The sequence below is a fragment of the Limanda limanda genome, chromosome 19 (genome assembly GCF_963576545.1).
Source record: "Limanda limanda chromosome 19, fLimLim1.1, whole genome shotgun sequence".
Lineage (NCBI taxonomy): Eukaryota > Metazoa > Chordata > Actinopteri > Pleuronectiformes > Pleuronectidae > Limanda > Limanda limanda.
Genome location: NC_083654.1, coordinates 13,318,643 through 13,336,984, shown reverse-complemented (window position 1 = coordinate 13,336,984; position 18,342 = coordinate 13,318,643). Strand labels below are relative to the sequence as shown.

General features: G+C 44.9%; 2 protein-coding genes across 3 annotated transcripts; one reads left to right on the top strand and one right to left on the bottom strand.

Moving 5' to 3' along the window:
- Window positions 1–1,228: 1,228 nt before the first annotated feature.
- Window positions 1,229–4,230, top strand: hey1 (hes-related family bHLH transcription factor with YRPW motif 1). Its single transcript, XM_061092847.1, has 5 exons — window positions 1,229–1,414; window positions 1,559–1,634; window positions 1,752–1,835; window positions 1,952–2,033; window positions 2,536–4,230. The coding sequence occupies exons 1-5, from the start codon at window positions 1,329–1,331 to the stop codon at window positions 3,201–3,203; spliced, it is 996 nt and encodes a 331-aa protein (XP_060948830.1). The 5' UTR covers window positions 1,229–1,328; the 3' UTR covers window positions 3,204–4,230.
- A 3,986-nt stretch (window positions 4,231–8,216) lies between these two features.
- On the bottom strand, window positions 8,217–16,778 carry stmn2b (stathmin 2b). 2 transcript variants are annotated; one of them, XM_061093131.1, is made up of 5 exons: window positions 16,760–16,778; window positions 10,223–10,321; window positions 9,964–10,151; window positions 9,148–9,339; window positions 8,217–8,276 (listed from the first exon to the last, which is right to left on the bottom strand). In XM_061093131.1, exons 1-5 carry the CDS (start codon window positions 16,776–16,778, stop codon window positions 8,217–8,219), a joined length of 558 nt encoding a protein of 185 aa, XP_060949114.1. The 2 variants fall into 2 exon arrangements, with proteins under 2 accessions (XP_060949114.1, XP_060949115.1); XM_061093132.1 differs by having other exon boundaries at window positions 9,964–10,136; window positions 10,226–10,321.
- Window positions 16,779–18,342: the final 1,564 nt, after the last annotated feature.

The window sequence follows — 18,342 nt, the reverse complement described above, 5'->3', positions numbered from 1 at the left end:
TGGGCGAGAGGTCGTGTGCAGAGTGTGCGTGCGAACGTGTCTCCAGAGGAGGAGATCAGAGGACACATGGGGTGAAGACATAGTGTTAATGACGCCGTTTCATCTGGGACTCTGCAATGAGATTGAGAAGGATGCTCATTAGAGAAAGAGCAGTTTGTGTTTATGTCCTTTTTTTAAATTTCTGCATGTAGTGATTCACAGGGTAAGATAGATAGATGGATAGATATATAGATAGATAGATAGATAGATAGATAGATAGATAGATAGATAGATAGATAGATAGATAGATAGATAGATAGATAGATAGATAGATAGATAGATAGATAGATAGATAGATAGATAGATAGATAGATAGATAGATAGATAGATAGATAGATAGATAGATAGATAGAAAGATAGATAGATACATAGATAGATAGATAGATAGATAGATAGATAGATAGATAGATAGATAGATAGATAGAGATAGATAGATAGATAGATAGATAGATAGATAGATAGATAGATAGATAGATAGATAGATAGATAGATAGATAGAGATAGATAGATAGATAGATAGATAGATAGATAGATAGATAGATAGATAGATAGATAGATAGATAGATAGATAGATAGATAGATAGATAGATAGATAGATAGATAGATAGATTGGTTGGTTGATTGATTGATTGATTGATTGATTGATATATAGATAGATAGATAGATAGATAGATAGATAGATAGATAGATAGATAGATAGATAGATAGATAGATAGATAGATAGATAGATAGATAGATAGATAGATAGATAGATAGATACTTTATTGACCCAAAATTATTGTGTTTCAGCATGTTAATTCTAGGTCAAAGAAACCAATAATTTGTTCCATGTTAGATTTGAAACACACTAGTAAAAACGTCACTAGGATTATTTCATATTAAATTATTGCCAATAAATCCCTTTCACCTAAATATTAAACCCAGGACCTTTATCCTTAATAACGATCAAGGTTAAGGAAGTGTCCATAGTCTTCAGAAATACTCTCAGAGTGAGGCGTCTTCTGTTTTTTCCGCCTCCTCTCAGTCTCGGGCCCAAAGGGGACGTGCTCGGGCCCAACTGCGCTGTCACTCAAACACCGGACCGGCGTGTGATTGGCTGGCCCTGCCCTCGTCCCGCCCCCTGCTGGCGGCCAGCAGCGTTGAAATGACACCGTGGGAAAGCGGCTGCGCTACAAACCGAGACGCTGCGGGCGAACCTGGACTCACACACACAGCACAGCACAACACAACACAACACCGCACTGCACAATACAGGACTTGTACTGAGGGACTATCGAGGAAGAGTCAAGATGAAGAGGAACCACGACTTCAGCTCCTCGGACAGCGAGCTGGACGAGACCATCGAGGTGGAGAAGGAGAGTGCAGATGAAAATGGGTAAGTTTGTCTTTAAAACTTAAATCTCTTATTCCTCATGATTATGGATGAAAGATAGTTAAAGTCCACAAGTCTGTTATTGTTAAAACACATGAAAGGTCAAGACTCCTCTGACTCGTCCTCTTTATTTCTTCTCCTCTTCAGGAACATGAGCTCTCCCCTGGGCTCCATGTCTCCAGCCACATCCACTCAGGTGCAGGCGAGGAAGAGGCGTCGAGGAGTAAGTGGATCTTGTTTTTTTTTTTTTTACCCAGTGAATGAAGCCTGCAGATATCACCACAAGTATTTTCCGTCAAACCTCGAGTCTAAATGAATGTGTGTTTTTGTTTTTGATCAGATTATCGAGAAAAGGCGTCGGGACCGGATCAACAACAGCCTCAGCGAGCTGCGCAGGCTCGTCCCCAGCGCCTTCGAGAAACAGGTACGCCACTTCTACAGAGCTCAGTTTTAAAGCATGAAAATGTTTGGATTTTTTATTTATTAATTGCTCTTATGGTTTTGTTTGCATTTAACTTATTCTTCTCCTCCTCATTAAAGGGCTCAGCCAAACTGGAGAAAGCAGAGATCCTGCAGATGACTGTCGACCACCTGAAGATGCTTCACGCAGCCGGAGGCAAAGGTGCGTTGGATTGTTTTATTCTTACAGGAAAAAAAAACTCATCTAACTTCACATTCACACATTTAAAAGTTCTTAAACTGGAAATATAACACTTTAAATGCATGTTTATTTGAGCCATTTTGCGACGCCCATTGAAAATTCCTCCAGAATACGTACATTTTCACCACTTTCTAACTTTCTGCAAATTTTGGTACGAATTTGAGCATGGTAAAGCCCTCAAAAAGCCAATTCATTTGCCCGAATAATAATAATAATAATGATAATAATAATCCTTACAATTTCAATAGGGCCTCACCTGTCAGTGCTCGGGCCCTAATGAGCAAATAAATGTCCAGATTATACATTTTCCTTAGGCACATTATTTGCTTTTCCACATTAGTCCCACAGCCGGGGTCGTATTGATTCATGTCAGAACTCCCTCAATTCTGGACTAACTGGTTTAGATGTGCGCTGATGAGCTGACCTGTTTAACTAACCCTCTCTCCTCTCGCTCGCCCCTCAGGCTACTTCGACGCCCACGCCCTGGCGATGGACTACCGGGGTCTGGGTTTCCGGGAGTGCCTGGCGGAGACGGCCCGCTATCTGAGTATCATCGAAGGCCTGGACAGCACGGACCCCCTGCGGATCCGTCTGGTCTCCCACCTCAACAACTATGCCAGCCAGAGGGAGGCTCACTCGGGCCTGAGCCACCTGGCCTGGGGCTCAGCCTTCGGATCCCCCCCGGCCCACCTGGCCCACTCCCTCCTCCTGCAGCACCAGCAGGGGGGCGCCCCCCTGGCCCATCTACCCCGCAGCGCCACCAGCAGCCCGCAGACTCCTCCTCTGTCGTCCACCTCCACCTCGTCCTCCTCCTCCTCGCCGTCGTCCTCCTCGTCGGGGGCGGAGACTCACGTCCCGGGCCGACGCAGCACCGGCGCCACCCCCCACTCGGATCAAGGCCCCATCAGGGTCCCGCCCACGACGGTGGCCCCTAGCACCATCCTGCACCCGGGCCTGGTCGCCTCATCCGTGTCAAAGCTCTCCCCTCCTCTCCTCTCCTCCCTCTCGGCGTTCCCTTTCCCCTTCAGCGCCTTCCCGCTCCTCTCCCCGGCCACCATCAGCCCCCCGGCCCCGACGTCCAGCGTGGGGAAACCCTACAGACCCTGGGGGATGGAGATAGGAGCGTTCTGACTGAGGTGATCCCCCTCGACACCATCTGCATAGAGACTCGACAGCCGAGCTGGACTTTCAAGGACAAGACTTTTTCCGCTTCCCTGCTCAGAAAGTGCTATTTTTTTCTATGATCCCACCGAGGACACACATAGCTGTAGGATGTTTATTTTCTTGCTAATGCGTTGTTGTGTAGAAGAGAAAGCAGTGAGGAGGGAGACCCCGGCTAAGAAAAGCAACAGGAGTGATTTATTGTGTTGATTGATCTGTGTTCCTGCCCACCCCCCTTTTTAGAAGTTACACCCACCGCCGTCAGCCAATCAGGAATGGCTTTTTCCAGATGGTCAAGCAGTTGCCGTCCGTCAAGTTCCTGGGTGAAACCGTCCCCCTCCCCTTTGTTCCCCCCCCCCATCCTGAGCTGAAATGGCCAGTGTTGATGCCCTGGTTACACAGACGAGGGTCGGAGGTGCTTTCAGAGTCACCCCCCCCCCCCCTTTTTAAAGCATTTTATGGGGTGGAATAACCGAAACCAGGTGTTTGTTTGACTAAATACTGGGAACAGAAGTTGGTTGAAACAAAGTTTACCATGATTTACCCCTCGACCTCTGATGTTCGGCTGGTGCTCCATTGTTTGGGCTCACTTCCTCCACGTATGGTTCCTCTCTTCAGTCAATTCTCTCCTCAACAATCCAAGCTTCACATACGTTTTTACCAGTTTTTTTCTCATGTAAATGATGTTTTGGTGATTTATTTATCACCTCGTCTCTTGTATCAGCAGCAAAGTCAATCAGTATTTGCCGAGGGGGAGAGGCATCACAGCTATACACTTCAGTTTCATTCTGTCATACTGTCTTTAGAGACATTTAGAAAATCATAGCCTCTCGTTTCCCACCTGAAAGTTTAACGTGTTTCCAGATAAACCTCACTGTCAGATTGTATATTTTATGGTTGTATAAAAAACACGAGTGAGCACTGACAAAAAAAGATTTTCAAAGTTGTTGTTGGTGCGATGACAACTTCCCTGTAATAAAAGAGTTCTGATACATCACTTGTGGCTTCAGCAGTGTGTTTATGTGTCTGTGTGTTCAAGACAGTGTGTTTGTGAGTGCATGTGTGTGTCTGCAGTTGTTTGTGTGTCTGTGTATGCGTGTGTGTGTGTGTGCACGATGCCTGCATCAGATGAGGAGGCTTGTTTCTGCCAGTAGCCCTCAGTGTGTGCACAGGAAGCCATTAACAAGGAGGGGATATCCTGGACAATAGCAGCCTGGCTGGCCCCATGTGTTCCGTGGGAACTAAGAGGAGGAGGAAAGAGAGAGGGAGGGCAGGTTCGAAGAGGGTGGAGAAGGAGAGGATGGAGGGACTGCACATAGAGGAGGGGATGGAGGGAAGTGTGAGAAAGAGGGATGGAGAAAAGAGAGGAAGTGTGCGGAGAACAGTTTTGTCTCTTTGCCACGGCTTCGGCCTCGCACCAGCTGCACCTTCTGTTCTCAGCTCCGACTCTCTGTTTCTTCTTCTGCTCGACCAAACGCTAACTCGCTAACTCGCTCACTCACTCACTCACTCACTCACTCACTCACTCACTCACTCACTCACTCACTCGCCAAATCACCCCTCCCTCCACTGAGGACGATGCAGGGCCAGGTAGTGATGTAAGAGCCACTGCAGCCTACACCACAACATCAGTGACACCGTGGGGGAGGATAAGTTGTCTTTTGTCTCCACCTCCTGGTCATAAATGGTACTTCAACAACATCAGAGCTAGACACGCACGCACGCGCACGCACACACACACGCACACGAACACACACACTCACACACACACACACACACACACACACATACACACACACACACTCTCACAAACACACTAGCGATTATACTACTATTATATTTTATACAAGAGTCGTACTGTATGTTTTGCATATACAGTTTGTTACAACTAACTACAGCTGTTTCATAAGTGTAGAGTATGATATAGAAGAGCATAGGTATTTATGTATTTATCTTTTACAACAATTTGGAGACGGCTTTAATGTCTCTTGGTCAAAAGTGATACTTTGGTACTAGTACCTAAGGTAAGTACATGTTCTGTACTCCAGTAAAGTATGGGTAAGTACAGTAATTAACCTGCTTTTAGATGTTTAATATAATCACTTACATGTAGCTGTAGTTAGTTTCCTGATATAATTCTTCACCGAAATGATTTGTAGATTAGCCAACTGATTATTTAACAACAATTTAGTTTTATTAATCATGTCTTCAATTGTGTTAAGTTAAACATTGCAAAATGCTGGGAAACCACTGGTCTTATGTGGCATTCTTTGTTTCTTGTCACTGTAAATTTGTCTTTTAAAATAAAGGTAAGGTTAAGTGTAGAGAATTTTTATGACATCTAGTGGTGAAGTTGCAAATTGCAGCTGAACACCCCTCACCTCACCCTCCCCTTCCAAATATGACAGAGAACCTGTAGTAGCCTTTAGTTGTCATAAAAACTCAAAAGGTGTTTACTTTGTCAAGTTTGAGCCACTGATAATAGCAGTATAGAAGACCTGCTCACAATTTTAATATAAAGTAATTAAATATAAAGGGCCCAGTCTAGGGTAAAGAAAACAACAATTCGTAGAATTTAGATGAAACACACTAATGAAATCATGACAAGGAATATATTATTTAAAGTTTCCGCCAAAAGATCCCTTTCACCTAAATCTTACACACTGGACATTTAGATGTATTTACACCCATAATGATAAAATTAATCTATCATTTTTTGTTACGAGATGTAAAACTGTAATTCATTTAAATTCAGGGTGCTCTGATGAGTGTTTTTTCATATAATTAACAGTCCAAGTAAATACTGTAACATATAGTTGCACGGTAACACAATAATTTGTGTTCTTATCTTAATGTGTAGTTTATATATATATATTTATTTGGTAATGTGAGTGTGAATGTTTGTCTGTCTCTGTATGTTGACCCTTCACCCCAGCGTCCTGTCCAGGGTGGAGCGCACCTCTCGTCCAGTGTCGGCTCCTCTGACCTCTGACCTTTGCAGATTAAGCAGCATAGATACCGGTTGGATGAATATTTATTAGCTATGTCAGGAAAATGAAATGGTAATAAAATGTGAAAAAAATCACACTTCGAGAGTTTCATTCACTGAACCCCAAATCTTTATTAACCACTGCTTGCTCACAAAGATATATGTGGAGAGGGGGAAACACACAAATGGACGGAGGAGAGATAGAGAGATAGAGAGAGGCAGGTAGGATATAGTCACTGTCTGTGGTGAACAGTTGTTACACACTGTGTCGGTTTACACTTCAACAGATCAAACGCTCGGCCATCTACCCGCCCTTTCTGAAATACACACTCACACACACACTCACACACACCTATGGGCCTATTCCGTGTGTATGAGACCGACAGGGTTCAACCTCAGGCTTCGACACCCCCATTTACAAACTACTCTGATGCTTTAATACACTCATGTTCACCTTTACAGATGGAAATACTGTGTTCATGGATCATTGTTGCAGTGATACCTTGTTATGGCTTAAATATAGTTCTCGTGCCGACCTTTCGGTGGCGTTGATGGTGTCTTGGAGTGAAGTGCAATGATTCCAGTCGGTGCTGATGACGCTGAACACTACTCTAGCCTCTATGTGAAATGGCGAGAGGTGTAACTCCTTTGTATTTTCTCCAGTGTAAGATTCACAGTAACAAGTCTGATCTCAGGTGATGTTTCGTTGTTCTTTGCTCTGAGCGTTCTGATGCACTTGAACCTCAGTCGTGTTTGTATATTACAGTGATTGAAATGTGACTGGAGTTTGTGACACACACAAGAGGCCCGCCATCGGTCACGGATGTTGTTTGCGATTTTTTTTCCGGGTTGCCAGATGGACAGAGTTTGGCGAGCTCCTCCCGAGCTCTGTGCTGTGATTGGACAAACGCCTGCCCATGTGGGGAGCGTGTGAGTGAGTGCTTCTACGGTATGTTTACATGTGGAGAGATGGAGAGGCTGCAGATGGAGGGAAGGGAGGATGAGGATGGGCTCATTAAATGCTATAGTGTTACTCCTGTGGCACAGTCACCATCTACCTCACAGGAGGGGATGTGCAGCGACGGCCTGCGGCCCCCCCCCCCCCGACAGAAGAGCAAACTGTCCCCGTGTCCCTCTGCCAACTTCCCCCTTCGCTAATTGGAAACACTGGCGCGGACTGGATGGAAAATCACGGCGACCATGCAGATCCAATTTTTTTTTTTTATTCCGCTTCCAGATCTGAGGGGTTGAATTTGCCCACTTGAAGGGACGAGGGGAACGGAGCCAGGGGGCGTGGCCTGGTGAGGACGCAGCCAGTCGCAGCGACACATCAGCTAGCTGTCAAACTCACGACAAACATCTAAGCCTGTTACCACACGAGAGAAACCTCAAAAAAACAGAAAGATTCTCAGGCTGGAATGAACGAAGAAAAAGAAAAAACATGGAAATGAACAAATCATTACACCCATATATATGCAAGGAGGGGAAACTTATATATAAAAATGGCACACTGCAATCAATACTTTTGCTGCTTGTCTCATACTGTATATAACAAAAAAAGAAGTATTTACAAAAACCAATACCCACTGTCGCTTGTCAATTAGATTTTTCTTTTCTTTTCTTCTCGTTTGAGCAAAAACATTCTTTTTTTTTGTTTTGGGGGAAGAGTGGGTGGGAGACATTAATTTTCCTCATTTTTTAAAATCATCTCTGATTTGTTCCGTTTTGTTTTGTTTTCCACCCCCAACACCGGTCGAACCTCCCACTGCCTCGGGGGGGAGTCTCAGGCTGTTGTAGTTTCGTAGTAGAATGACGGAGTATGGCAGGGCGGGGGGCGGGGGAGGTTGGAGAGGTGTGTGGGGGGGGGGAAATGTGGGATAAGCTGGTGGAGGGGTTGGGTGGGGGGTGGGGGTGTTCCTCAGGGGTTGGGGGTGGTGATAGAAGGAGGGAAGGGGGGGTTTCTGAGGTGGGGATGGAGAACCTGTTGGGGCTTCTCATGCTGTCAGCTCTTCTCTCAACTCCTTGTTCCTGCGCACCTCCTGAGCGTGCTTCTCCTGCAGACACAAACACACACAAACACACACACCAAAAACACACACACACACAAGCACACACACACACGTTGAGGACATCATGATTTATTTATTTTTGCTTGCTCACTGCACCACTTCCCTCCTTTGACCTTTGCAGTGATTTCTCCTTTTATCAAATTTTTTGCCTGTCCTCCTCCCCGAGGATATTCTCTCCTCTTCCTCCTCTCAACCACCCTCCGGACACAGAAATGCATCTTTGTCTTTGTCAAAAATATATATACTTGGGAAACTTTCTGGAAACTTTCCATGGGAAGTTAAGGTCGGGAATTTCGGGAATTTCCATTAATTTATCCATCAATTGTAAAATATTTTCACAGACGATTCCAATTGTTTGGCTAACTATTTATATCTCTGGCATTGCATTAGTGTTTTTTTACAAACCTTTTTCTCATCTTATTCTACAGAACAATGCCACGTGCACTATCTCATGTGTGGAGACATTTCACCCCATCCAATGTAGAAGGAAAGGCTGTGTACATTTGCAAATACTATGCAAAGACCTATGTTAAGAATGACACAACGATGCAGAAGCATATAGTCAAGTGCCCAAAGTTTCATCAGGGCTCAAATCAGCCTTTGACAAAACAAAATGTTTATATTTATGTCTGTTTATTACAAGGTAAATACAGTTAGTATAAATTATCCACAAAATTTTCAGTGTATTCCCGTTAATTCCAGTTAATTCCCGTATATTCCCGTTAATTCCCATGGAAACTTTCCCACTTTGAATATTCCCAGAATTTTGCAACCCTACTTGAGACTATAGTTTTTGGTGTCTGGGGGAGACGGTTCTTATAACCTCAGTATGAATTCTAAGCTACCGGCCCCTCACCTTCTCCTGCAGGCGCTCCATAATGGCGGCCAGGTAAGCCATCCGGTTCTCCTCCATCTGCTCCACCTTCATCTGGAGCTTCTCCTCGGCCATGCGGCTGAAGTTGTTGTTCTCCTCCATGGCCTTGAGCAGCACGTCGCGCTCGTGCTCTCGCTTCTCAGCCAGGACCTGGAGTACGTGCGCCTCCTGGGACTGGAGGAGGAGGAAGAGGAGGAGGAAGCAGAAATAATGAGTCAGGGAGGGGGGTGTCAATAGCAGGACAGTGATTTATTAATTAACCAATATTCAGACTTGTTTTTAAATCAGAGAGAGACGTGGATCAACAATTAAATATCTGGACGCAACCGACTTTCTCCATTTGCCTCTTTCATCTTCTCATGGCTTGTACTTGGTAAATTACACAGTATGTTAGACCCACAGTATTGGACATCTGGTGTTAAAACAATCTGTCGAACTGTGTTATTGATTAGGGGATTGATTTGTTGGTGGGTTTCTGGATTTGTCAGCTGGTGGACTGACGGTATTGATGTTCGAATCAATGCGATGCAGGAATTAGCCAGGGTCGGATTAGATTTTTCATGGCATCTTTGCAGCTGCTGTAGTCGATGTGACGCAAGATTGCCCAAAACAAGCAGATATCAAATGGGAAGTCAAGAAGCGGGATTGTGATAAGGTTGAATTTTTGCTTTTGTTGGGATGGTTTTGTTTCGTGGTTTAACAAAAAGCTTCACTGCAGTTTTTTCGTGGCTTTTGGCATGAGAGCAAAGTGATTTGTGGCAGCTGGGTTGCAGTGATAATGATTGGAAGCATCCTTACTCTCCTCCGGTCCTCAGCTGCCTCCAGCTTCTTCTGGATGTCCTCCAGGGAAATGTCCCTCTTGGGGGGGCTGGTGACGCAGTGGGCCACATCGGACACGGGGGACGGCGGCTTCAGGATCACCTCAAAGGCCTGGCCTGAGGCTCGCTTGTTAATGGGCTTGATGTCCATGTCTGCGTGTGAGGAACAATCGAAGAACCAGACAGTTAGTTTGTGTCGTACAGAAGATGAACAGTTAATCTTCCGTCTGATTCCCACGTACCTTCGAAGTCGCCCATGATGTTTTTACGGGTCTCCGGATACAGACAAGAGCAGATAAGTGAGAGAACTGAGATCTCCTTCATCTTCTCTTTGTAAGCTGAGGGAGGAAATGGAAACATGACTGTGTTGGAGTTTGTCGCTCGTTTGCAAGTTGCATGTAAACTAGTGCTCAACATGCACAAACACGGAGCATCATTAACCCAGTAGCACACAAAAACAGAAAATCATCATTAACCCACTACCACACAAAAATAATGAAACATCATTAACCCACTTCTGCCTCCACAGGGGGTCCTTGATCACGATTTTCAGACGAATAATTATTCATTGCATCCTCCGAAAAGAGAAACCCCTCATCAAAGGAAGTGTGGTGGAGCTGCTGTGGGTTTTCTGGAGATTTTGGAGGCCTTTTGTTTTCACCACGGTAGGATTGATGTGTCCTTCCTTGGCCTAATTTCCCCCAGCAGCCAAGACGCTGTCGTCCCCACAGGATTCTCCACACATCATTAGCTACGCATTTCATTTTTACTCAATTATTTATTAACGTACCCAAACCAACGCCCTATTGCCTCGCAGCCATTCTCTGACTGGGTCCTTAAAAACACACCCACCAGGGCTTAGTTTAATGCTTTTCAGGTAATTTAATAAGCAAAGTCACCGGGATTGTGGTTTGATGTTGGGATAATATTTGAAGCTGTTCCTTATCTTGGTCTTGTGTGGATTATGGAAGGAGGCTAGTGGCTGAGAGTTGAGCTTATCAGCACCACACAGCGATATGACTGTCCACCCTGTTCTCCGTTTATGGTCCAAAAAGTTAATAACAAAGCTGGCATCAAATCATTCTGGCTGCATATGGCAATCTGCTATAGAGAAGTGTTCCAAAGAGCAGGAGGGGGAAAACCCCAGAAATCACAACCCTCTGTGTAACCTTGATTTAGATTTTATTCATGTGCTTTTGTCACCTACTTCGTAATGTGAGCTTCACGTCCCCGCAGGGAGACCGGCAAAAATATCTGCAACACACTGCAGCTTTTTGAAATGTTCTGCTTTTGCACATCTAGCTGCGCTGCTCCGTCAGGGCGCACTGCATCACGGTGCAGATTTTCAGACCAACTTGACGGCGCGGAACAATCCATCACCCAGAGCACGAGGCCTGCAGCTCTGGAACGGGCCTCATTGATTCAGGATTTGCAGGCGCACAGTAGCAAAGACAAAAAAACCCCAGATTTACTGTAACAGAGCGTCCCCACAGTGGGGCTTAGTGTACAGTCATGATTAATCCAAATCTCCTCTCTTTCTCCTGTTCCCTGCTCCCTCTCCCCTCTCCTTCTTCTCCCTCTCCTCTCTGTGTCTCACTTTCTGCCCTGCAGACAGTCAGACGCCACAGTAATGTGATCAACTCTCAGATGGAGCTCTCACTACTCTCTAAAGGCCTTGTTAACCCCTATACCCTGAGGAGGAAGAGGAGAGGGTGAGGCCGCGATTGGGATGAAACAATACTGAGGAATAGTAGAAAAATTGGGGAAAGGGGGCGAGTATAGGAGTGGAGATGAAGGTAGAGAAACACAAAATAAGAGAAATTCTCAGATGAAAGAATTGAGGATCGAGTGGCTGGTGGAGGATGGAGGAAGAGAAAGGATAGGCTTTGCTTTTTGGGTGGGGCTGATCATCATGATAACACCTCTCTGATATAAACAGCAATCCCAGACGGGGGACATGGACCAGGGACGAGGGCGGCCCCCCCCCCTGGGACCTGCAGACGCCATCAGCTACCCCCCAGGAAAGCTGCTTCCAGTCTAATGGAGGCAGCCTGCTCAGGTGGATGGCACTTTAATTTGTAATTAGCAGACCGCACCATTTTCTGCTGACAACGGGGAGAACAGCGCTTCTGGAGGGTTGTCACACCCTCGTTAGGTTCGTGTTCATGTCAAGACTGGAGCAGCCATTTTCTCCCACGCACAACCTCGCTTGGCAGCTCCAGACTGGAACAATTCAGTGGAGCAGGTAATTTGGGTTAAGTGCTTATGGAGCAGATCAGCACAGATTGTTGTTCAGTGGTTGACAAGCTCTGGTTTCAAGCCTTTCCTCTGTGCAGTGATAATGGAAAAGTAAATATAGATTTATAGTTTAGGGCTTTACTTAAACATTATTTTTACCATATATTATCATCTGCTTTTATTTGTCTGTTAGTGAGCAAGATTATGCAAAAACTACCAAACAGGTTATCACAAAACTGGGTGGAAGGAAGGAATGTGTCAGGATATATTTAATTTTGGTGCAGATCCAGGAATCTTTTTTTCACTTCCATTAAGATTATGAAATAGATTGTTTCCCCCACATTTTCTTTCACTTCTCTGAGAATGATTCATGGCTTGATGAAAAAAATATTCAGAGGCGTGATATCTATGAGTGTGTGAGATTTGGTGCAGCTCCAAATAAAACTCTGGATCTAATGAATTGACATGTGGCTTCACAAGGGGACTGTTGGGCCCTGGCAGAGATTTAGGTTTTTCTCTAGTGTTTTTAGAAATTGATTATCTCCTTAAAATAATCTGCACTACCTGTGGGACACTTTGGCATCATTATGATTCAGATCTTCTTTACTGGGTCTTTTAATTAAATGAATCAATCAATTATTGGGTCTATAAAATATGAAAAAAATTAAACAATCTCCAGAGGAATGTTGTTAAATGTCTTGTTTTTTCCAACTAATAGTGTTAAATTCAAAGATAAGTCTATTTACAGTGATGCAAAAATAGAGATAATAAATCCTCACACCTGAGGCTCTGATGAATCACTGTGCAGATCAACTTTCTGTTGAACAAACTGAAGCGCTGTGCAAATATGTTCACTTGTTTACTTTATACTCAAAGCCTGGTTTTTACCATATCCAAGTCAAATCAGTCTTTTCTTTGTTGTCTTGGAAGATAAACACATACTGTGATTCTAATCTGAGCTGCAGCACTTTAACACCGAACCTCCGAGATATGGATTTTATATCCATAATCAAAAAAATAAATCTAATTCTCTTCTGTGCAAAAATATCCAATTACAATTGTATTACTCCGGGGAGAAAATATCACTTTCTTCTGTAACCGCTGTAGTAATAAGCACCTTCCCTGTGGATGGGACTCATAAAAAATGATGAATGATCCTGGATGACAGCCTTTGCCATTCCACCGCAGGAAATATTCACTTTTAGGCTTGCTGGGTCCGCAGCTTTTTTCAATATGAGAATACGAGATGAGACGAAATAATGTTGGATGCCTCTTTAATGGTTCCACTCCACTCTTCTCCTGCAGGCTGGTTTCAACCAGTCAGATCTGCAGCCTGGCTGTCAGAGAGCTGCTCCTCCTGTCCACCACAGACGCACTACCAGCAAACTGCACTTCCTCCTTCAATCCATCAGCGTAGTAGATCATTAGTATCTACTGTACCTCCTCCGCCGCAAGCATCCCTCTTCCGCGCCACCTTCTGCGTCCCCCCCCAGGCCTGCGTTTCATCTGTTTCTGATGTGTGTCTCCCTCTCAATCTCTTCCTCTCTCCCTTATTCTGTTTCTATATTTTTCACCCACTCACTCTGCATCTCCCGGGAGCTCCAACACTGCATTAGCACAAACCACCACACCTCCGTTTGGTCCTTTTTCTTGATGTTGTTCTCCTCCTCCTGCTTTCATCTTGTACGAATTAAAACAAGGAATGGTGAAACGTGCCACTCTGGGCAAAAAAGGCACAAAGTGAAAAAAAACAAATGAGAGGCCATGAGCGATTTGTCTGCAAAGGCCAACGCTGGAAAATAAGATGTGTGTTTCACAGCCTTTACTGCCCTTCAGGGATCTTTGGCTTCACAGCAGCATGGGCTTGGCTGTGTTTCGGCACATACAGGCGCTTTACTGCCTGGCCACCTGGCAGCAATATAATCACAAAATTATGGAGGTATTACTGGAGCAAAATTGGCTATTAAAGCAAAACGTTATGGCACCCAGATGAGCGAGGGGCTGGTTCATTCTATGATTCACAAGTGGTGGGCTTGGGTTTTTTCGCCAGACAGTAATATGTATCCCCCCCCCACAGGAGCTCAGGGCTGCAACTGAATATGATCATCAGATTAGTATGTTTGGTTTCTAAAATGTCAAAAAATAATCAGAATCCCAAAATATTCAGTTTATTATCCCATAAGATCAAGATATATAGAAAATGTTGACATGATGGAAGCTGTCAGAATCACTCTTTGCTTGAAAAATGACTTAAAATAATTGAATAATATCATAAAAATAATAATTAGATGTATATATCAGTCGGTTGTTGATCATGACATTCAAACTGCAGGATGACGCAGGATTGTGTCACAAAATAATAAAAGAGCAAACAGGGAACTAACTATGAGATGTAGAAATAAACCACAGATTACCTCAAATTTACCAGATGCTAATATGACCTTATCCAGATGTTGAGTACCAGAAGTGATGATCGCACCCTGAGCATATAGAATAACCTCTCTGCCGGTCTGATGTCACCTATCGTAAAGAGCAACAGTCATCCGAACCAGTAACCGGTGGGTGTGGCGCATTGATCGATGGGACCCGGTGATGAATCTGGATGAATTATGGGGCTTTCCAGCTCTGCGCACTCGGCCCATAATGCCGATGCCGATAGAGATGAGGAATGTAGGCGGAATAGTGATCAGTTGCTGGTATTTGAACGTGATCAGCTGCTGGTATTTGTCGTCTTGTGTTTCTGGGCACAAAGGAATTGATCTTAGGGCCCCGGCTGAATGACCACACCTAATTGGATACGACAAGACTGCATGATAGGGATCAGGGAGAAGTGCTATAGAGGCCTTAATGCACGTGGGAGGTTCTGGGCACTCGAGCAGAGGCCTCAGTCATCATTTATTACTGTCCTCTGTTCTCCTCTGAGGAATGAAAAAAAAAGCCACAAATTCATATTGAATTAGTTAATGTTAATATTTATCCCACGCGTCCCTTAAAATAAAATAAAGAGTCTAATTGAACTCGATGACCTGCCAAGTGCTGACTGGCGTGCTGACGGCTTTCTCCCCGAGTGTCTGCTCCCTGCCCATCCCATTCTGCCCGTCCACAGCTCAGGAGGAGAGAGGAGGAGGAGGAGGAGGAGGAGGAAAGAGAGATGGAGACAGAGACAGAGAAAGAGGAGGAGGAGGAGAGGGCATTGACTCTTAACAGCTATAGGGTTTAGTTGCCGTTGTCCCTCAGCGCAGACAGCGTGCAGGACCCTCGCCGCTGTCTGTCTGTCTGCATGCCCCTCCATCCATCAAGTGCTTAGTCAACTATAAAACAAACAGACCAGCCCCTAGACTGTCTACACACACACACCCACACACACACACACACACACACACACATACACACACACTGCGTTTCTCTGCCTGTACACACACACAACTTAAAAAAAAAACAACACAATTCCCTTAATGTTCTTCCTTTTCGTCCAGCCTGCAGATCTCATTTAATGTGCATAGGCCTGAGATGAAGCATAAAGGGATAGTGCAAAAATATGCCATGCCTTGATATGGAAATTAACAGGCTGACACAAATACAAGGCCGCCCACCTGCCATAACAGGCACTCTCGTTTTTATTAATCCTCCTAATAAATCCAGAAATGTGGCCTGATAATAGCAATGATGCAGTTATTGGAAATACAGGCCCAGGTTTACAGCCTGCAGGATTGAACAGTGATATTCCTGAAACGACATTGAGCTAAATTCTTCCCTCGACTGCAAAAAAAAAAATGTGAATAAGGATGCTCTGTTCTATGCTCTCTCCCTCTCTCTCTCCCTCTCCCTATCTCTTCCCCTGTCTCTCTATCTCTCTCTATCTCTCGCTCCCTAAATCATGCGTTTGGCGGTCACCCACAAAAAAAGGAATAAAAAAAAATAAGGTGGAGTTGAAGGAGCTTTGCAGAACAAGCCCCACGCCGGGTGACCCCTTGGTTTTTTGATAAAGGGGGATTTGTCGGGGTGAGATGTTCCCCACCCTGAGTGGCTGCGTGGCTGCAGGAGCTGAAGGGGACCGGGGATGTTGGGTGGGGTCGCTGCATTATGCTGCGCGGCACTGAGTCAGGCGGCGAGGGGCAGGTGCGGCAGGCATCGAACAATCGCTGCTGCGTATGCGATGCAAAAACCTCCTCCTCTCCGGTGCTGATGCTGATTCACCCCATCTTTGATTCTCGATTGATCCGTATGCGTCACTGATATGACAAACTGCGTCCTACACTCGCTCTTACGCATCGGCATCTGTGCCATATTTATAGACGCATACAAATTAACTCTCGTTTTTATATCATTGTGTATATAAAAATGCTGCTTCCTGAATACAACATGTTTATTTGAATCTGCAGAAGTGACTTGCAGATGAGTTTGGCCGCTCCCCTCTCACCAGCCCTCAGCATCCTTTTGTGCCATGGGTGTCGCCACAGCCTCAGCATCCTCAAAAACCTGCGAAGCCACCTCCGTCAAAAAAATACACATAAGATATCAAGTGTTTCAAAACTCACCGATTGCGGTCTTAGCCATTTCTGCGAGTAGGGTGGTGATGCCGGGGCGTGTGGACCGGAGGAGAGCTCGTCGGTGGATGGATGCTGCTGTCTCGGGCTGGAGGGACTGCTGGGAAGGCACTGAGTCAGCAGAGACGGGGGCTGCTGGTGCGTCCTGGTGGTCTGGAGCGAGCTGCGTCAAGTCGCTGGGAAATAAGTAGAACACGGCAGGAAGTTTGCAGACCGGGCCTTCAGAATAAAAGCCTCGACTTTAATAATAATAATAATAATACATTTTATTTATAAGACGCCTTTCAAGATACTCAAGGTTGCCGTACAACAGTCAACAATACAGTTAAATCAAATTTTTAAAATGCACAAAGCAGAGCAGCAGCAGAACAACAATTTCAGCAGACAGGAACATTCAAATTGATACGCCTGCCTAAACAGGTGGGTTTTGATGTTAGATTTAAAAAGAGCGATTGAATTTGGGTCGATGTTCCTGATGTCAGGGGGGAGGGAGTTCCAGAGGTGAGGGGCAGAGCGGCCGAAGGCTCTAGATCCCATGGTGGACAGATGGGCTTGGGGGACGGTCAGGCTGATGGAGGAGGCAGACCTGAGAGACCGGGTAGGGACATTGATATGGAGGAGGTCAAAGAGGTATGGAGGAGCGAGGTTATGGATGGCCTTAAATGTATGGAGGAGGATTTTATAGTCAATGCGGTGTTTAATAGGAAGCCAGTGGAGTTGATGTAGAATGGGGGTGATGTGACTGATGGATGGTGTTCTTCTACTTTCACAGGTTCAGGGAGGATAAACCAACTGAAGGATGTAGCTGAGCAAAAGAGACCACTATCTTATTTCACGTGCAGTAAGGAAATATAAATAACAATGTCTTGGTGCATAGAAATTTAAGTGGGCAGGAATGGAGGTTCATTGTTCAGATGAACTGATAATTGTTAGGTAGAGTCCTAATGTGATAATTCAAGGAGGATACAAGGTTTAGGTGAGCTATCCTGCAAGCAAAAGAAAGCTGGGATTGGTACCAGCTCCACACCCTGTGCCCCTTAAAATGATGAATGGTTTAGATAAGGGATGAATGGATGGTTGGATGAATGGATTGATAGATGGATGGGTGGAAGAATGAGTGCATGGATGGATGGATGGATGGATAGATGAGATAAGATGGTAAGTGTCAGTTGGATTATGGCTTGGAGCAAAGAGAGATAGTAGCTCCATAGTATAACTGGGGGGCCAGGCCTTGTTGAGCTTTCAAAGTTATTAAAAGAATATTAAAATCATAAATATAACTGTCTTCCAATGAAACAAGGTAGGAATTGGAGAGATATGGCTGTTGACTGGTACATGTATAAAGTTCTTTGCAGTAATCCATGCGGGAAGTATTCCCATGGAACACACCCGATCATTAGCTTGCATCAAGCTTGCTTTATTTTGAAATCCCTGAGAGGAAGTCACGGTATATATGACCTGATTGGCTTGACACTGACTCAGTAATGAGCGTTTATGTGCCTCTTAGATCTTACTGGGTACCACACTCCCCTGACGCGCCTCTCCTAATCACAGCCCTGACAAATCCAATGTCC

Excerpts from the sequence above, each read along its gene's own strand:
- hey1 (XM_061092847.1), top strand. The coding sequence starts at position 1,329 with ATGAAGAGGAACCACGACTTCAGCTCCTCGGACAGCGAGCTGGACGAG. Across the intron at positions 1,836-1,951 it reads CCAGCGCCTTCGAGAAACAG|GGCTCAGCCAAACTGGAGAA; the intron begins GTACGCCACTTC and ends TCCTCATTAAAG. Across the intron at positions 2,034-2,535 it reads TCACGCAGCCGGAGGCAAAG|GCTACTTCGACGCCCACGCC; the intron begins GTGCGTTGGATT and ends CTCGCCCCTCAG.
- stmn2b (XM_061093131.1), bottom strand. Across the intron at positions 10,152-10,222 it reads CATGGGCGACTTCGAAGGTA|GTTCCTCACACGCAGACATG; the intron begins CGTGGGAATCAG and ends GGTTCTTCGATT. Across the intron at positions 8,277-9,147 it reads TGGAGCGCCTGCAGGAGAAG|GAGAAGCACGCTCAGGAGGT; the intron begins GTGAGGGGCCGG and ends TTGTGTCTGCAG.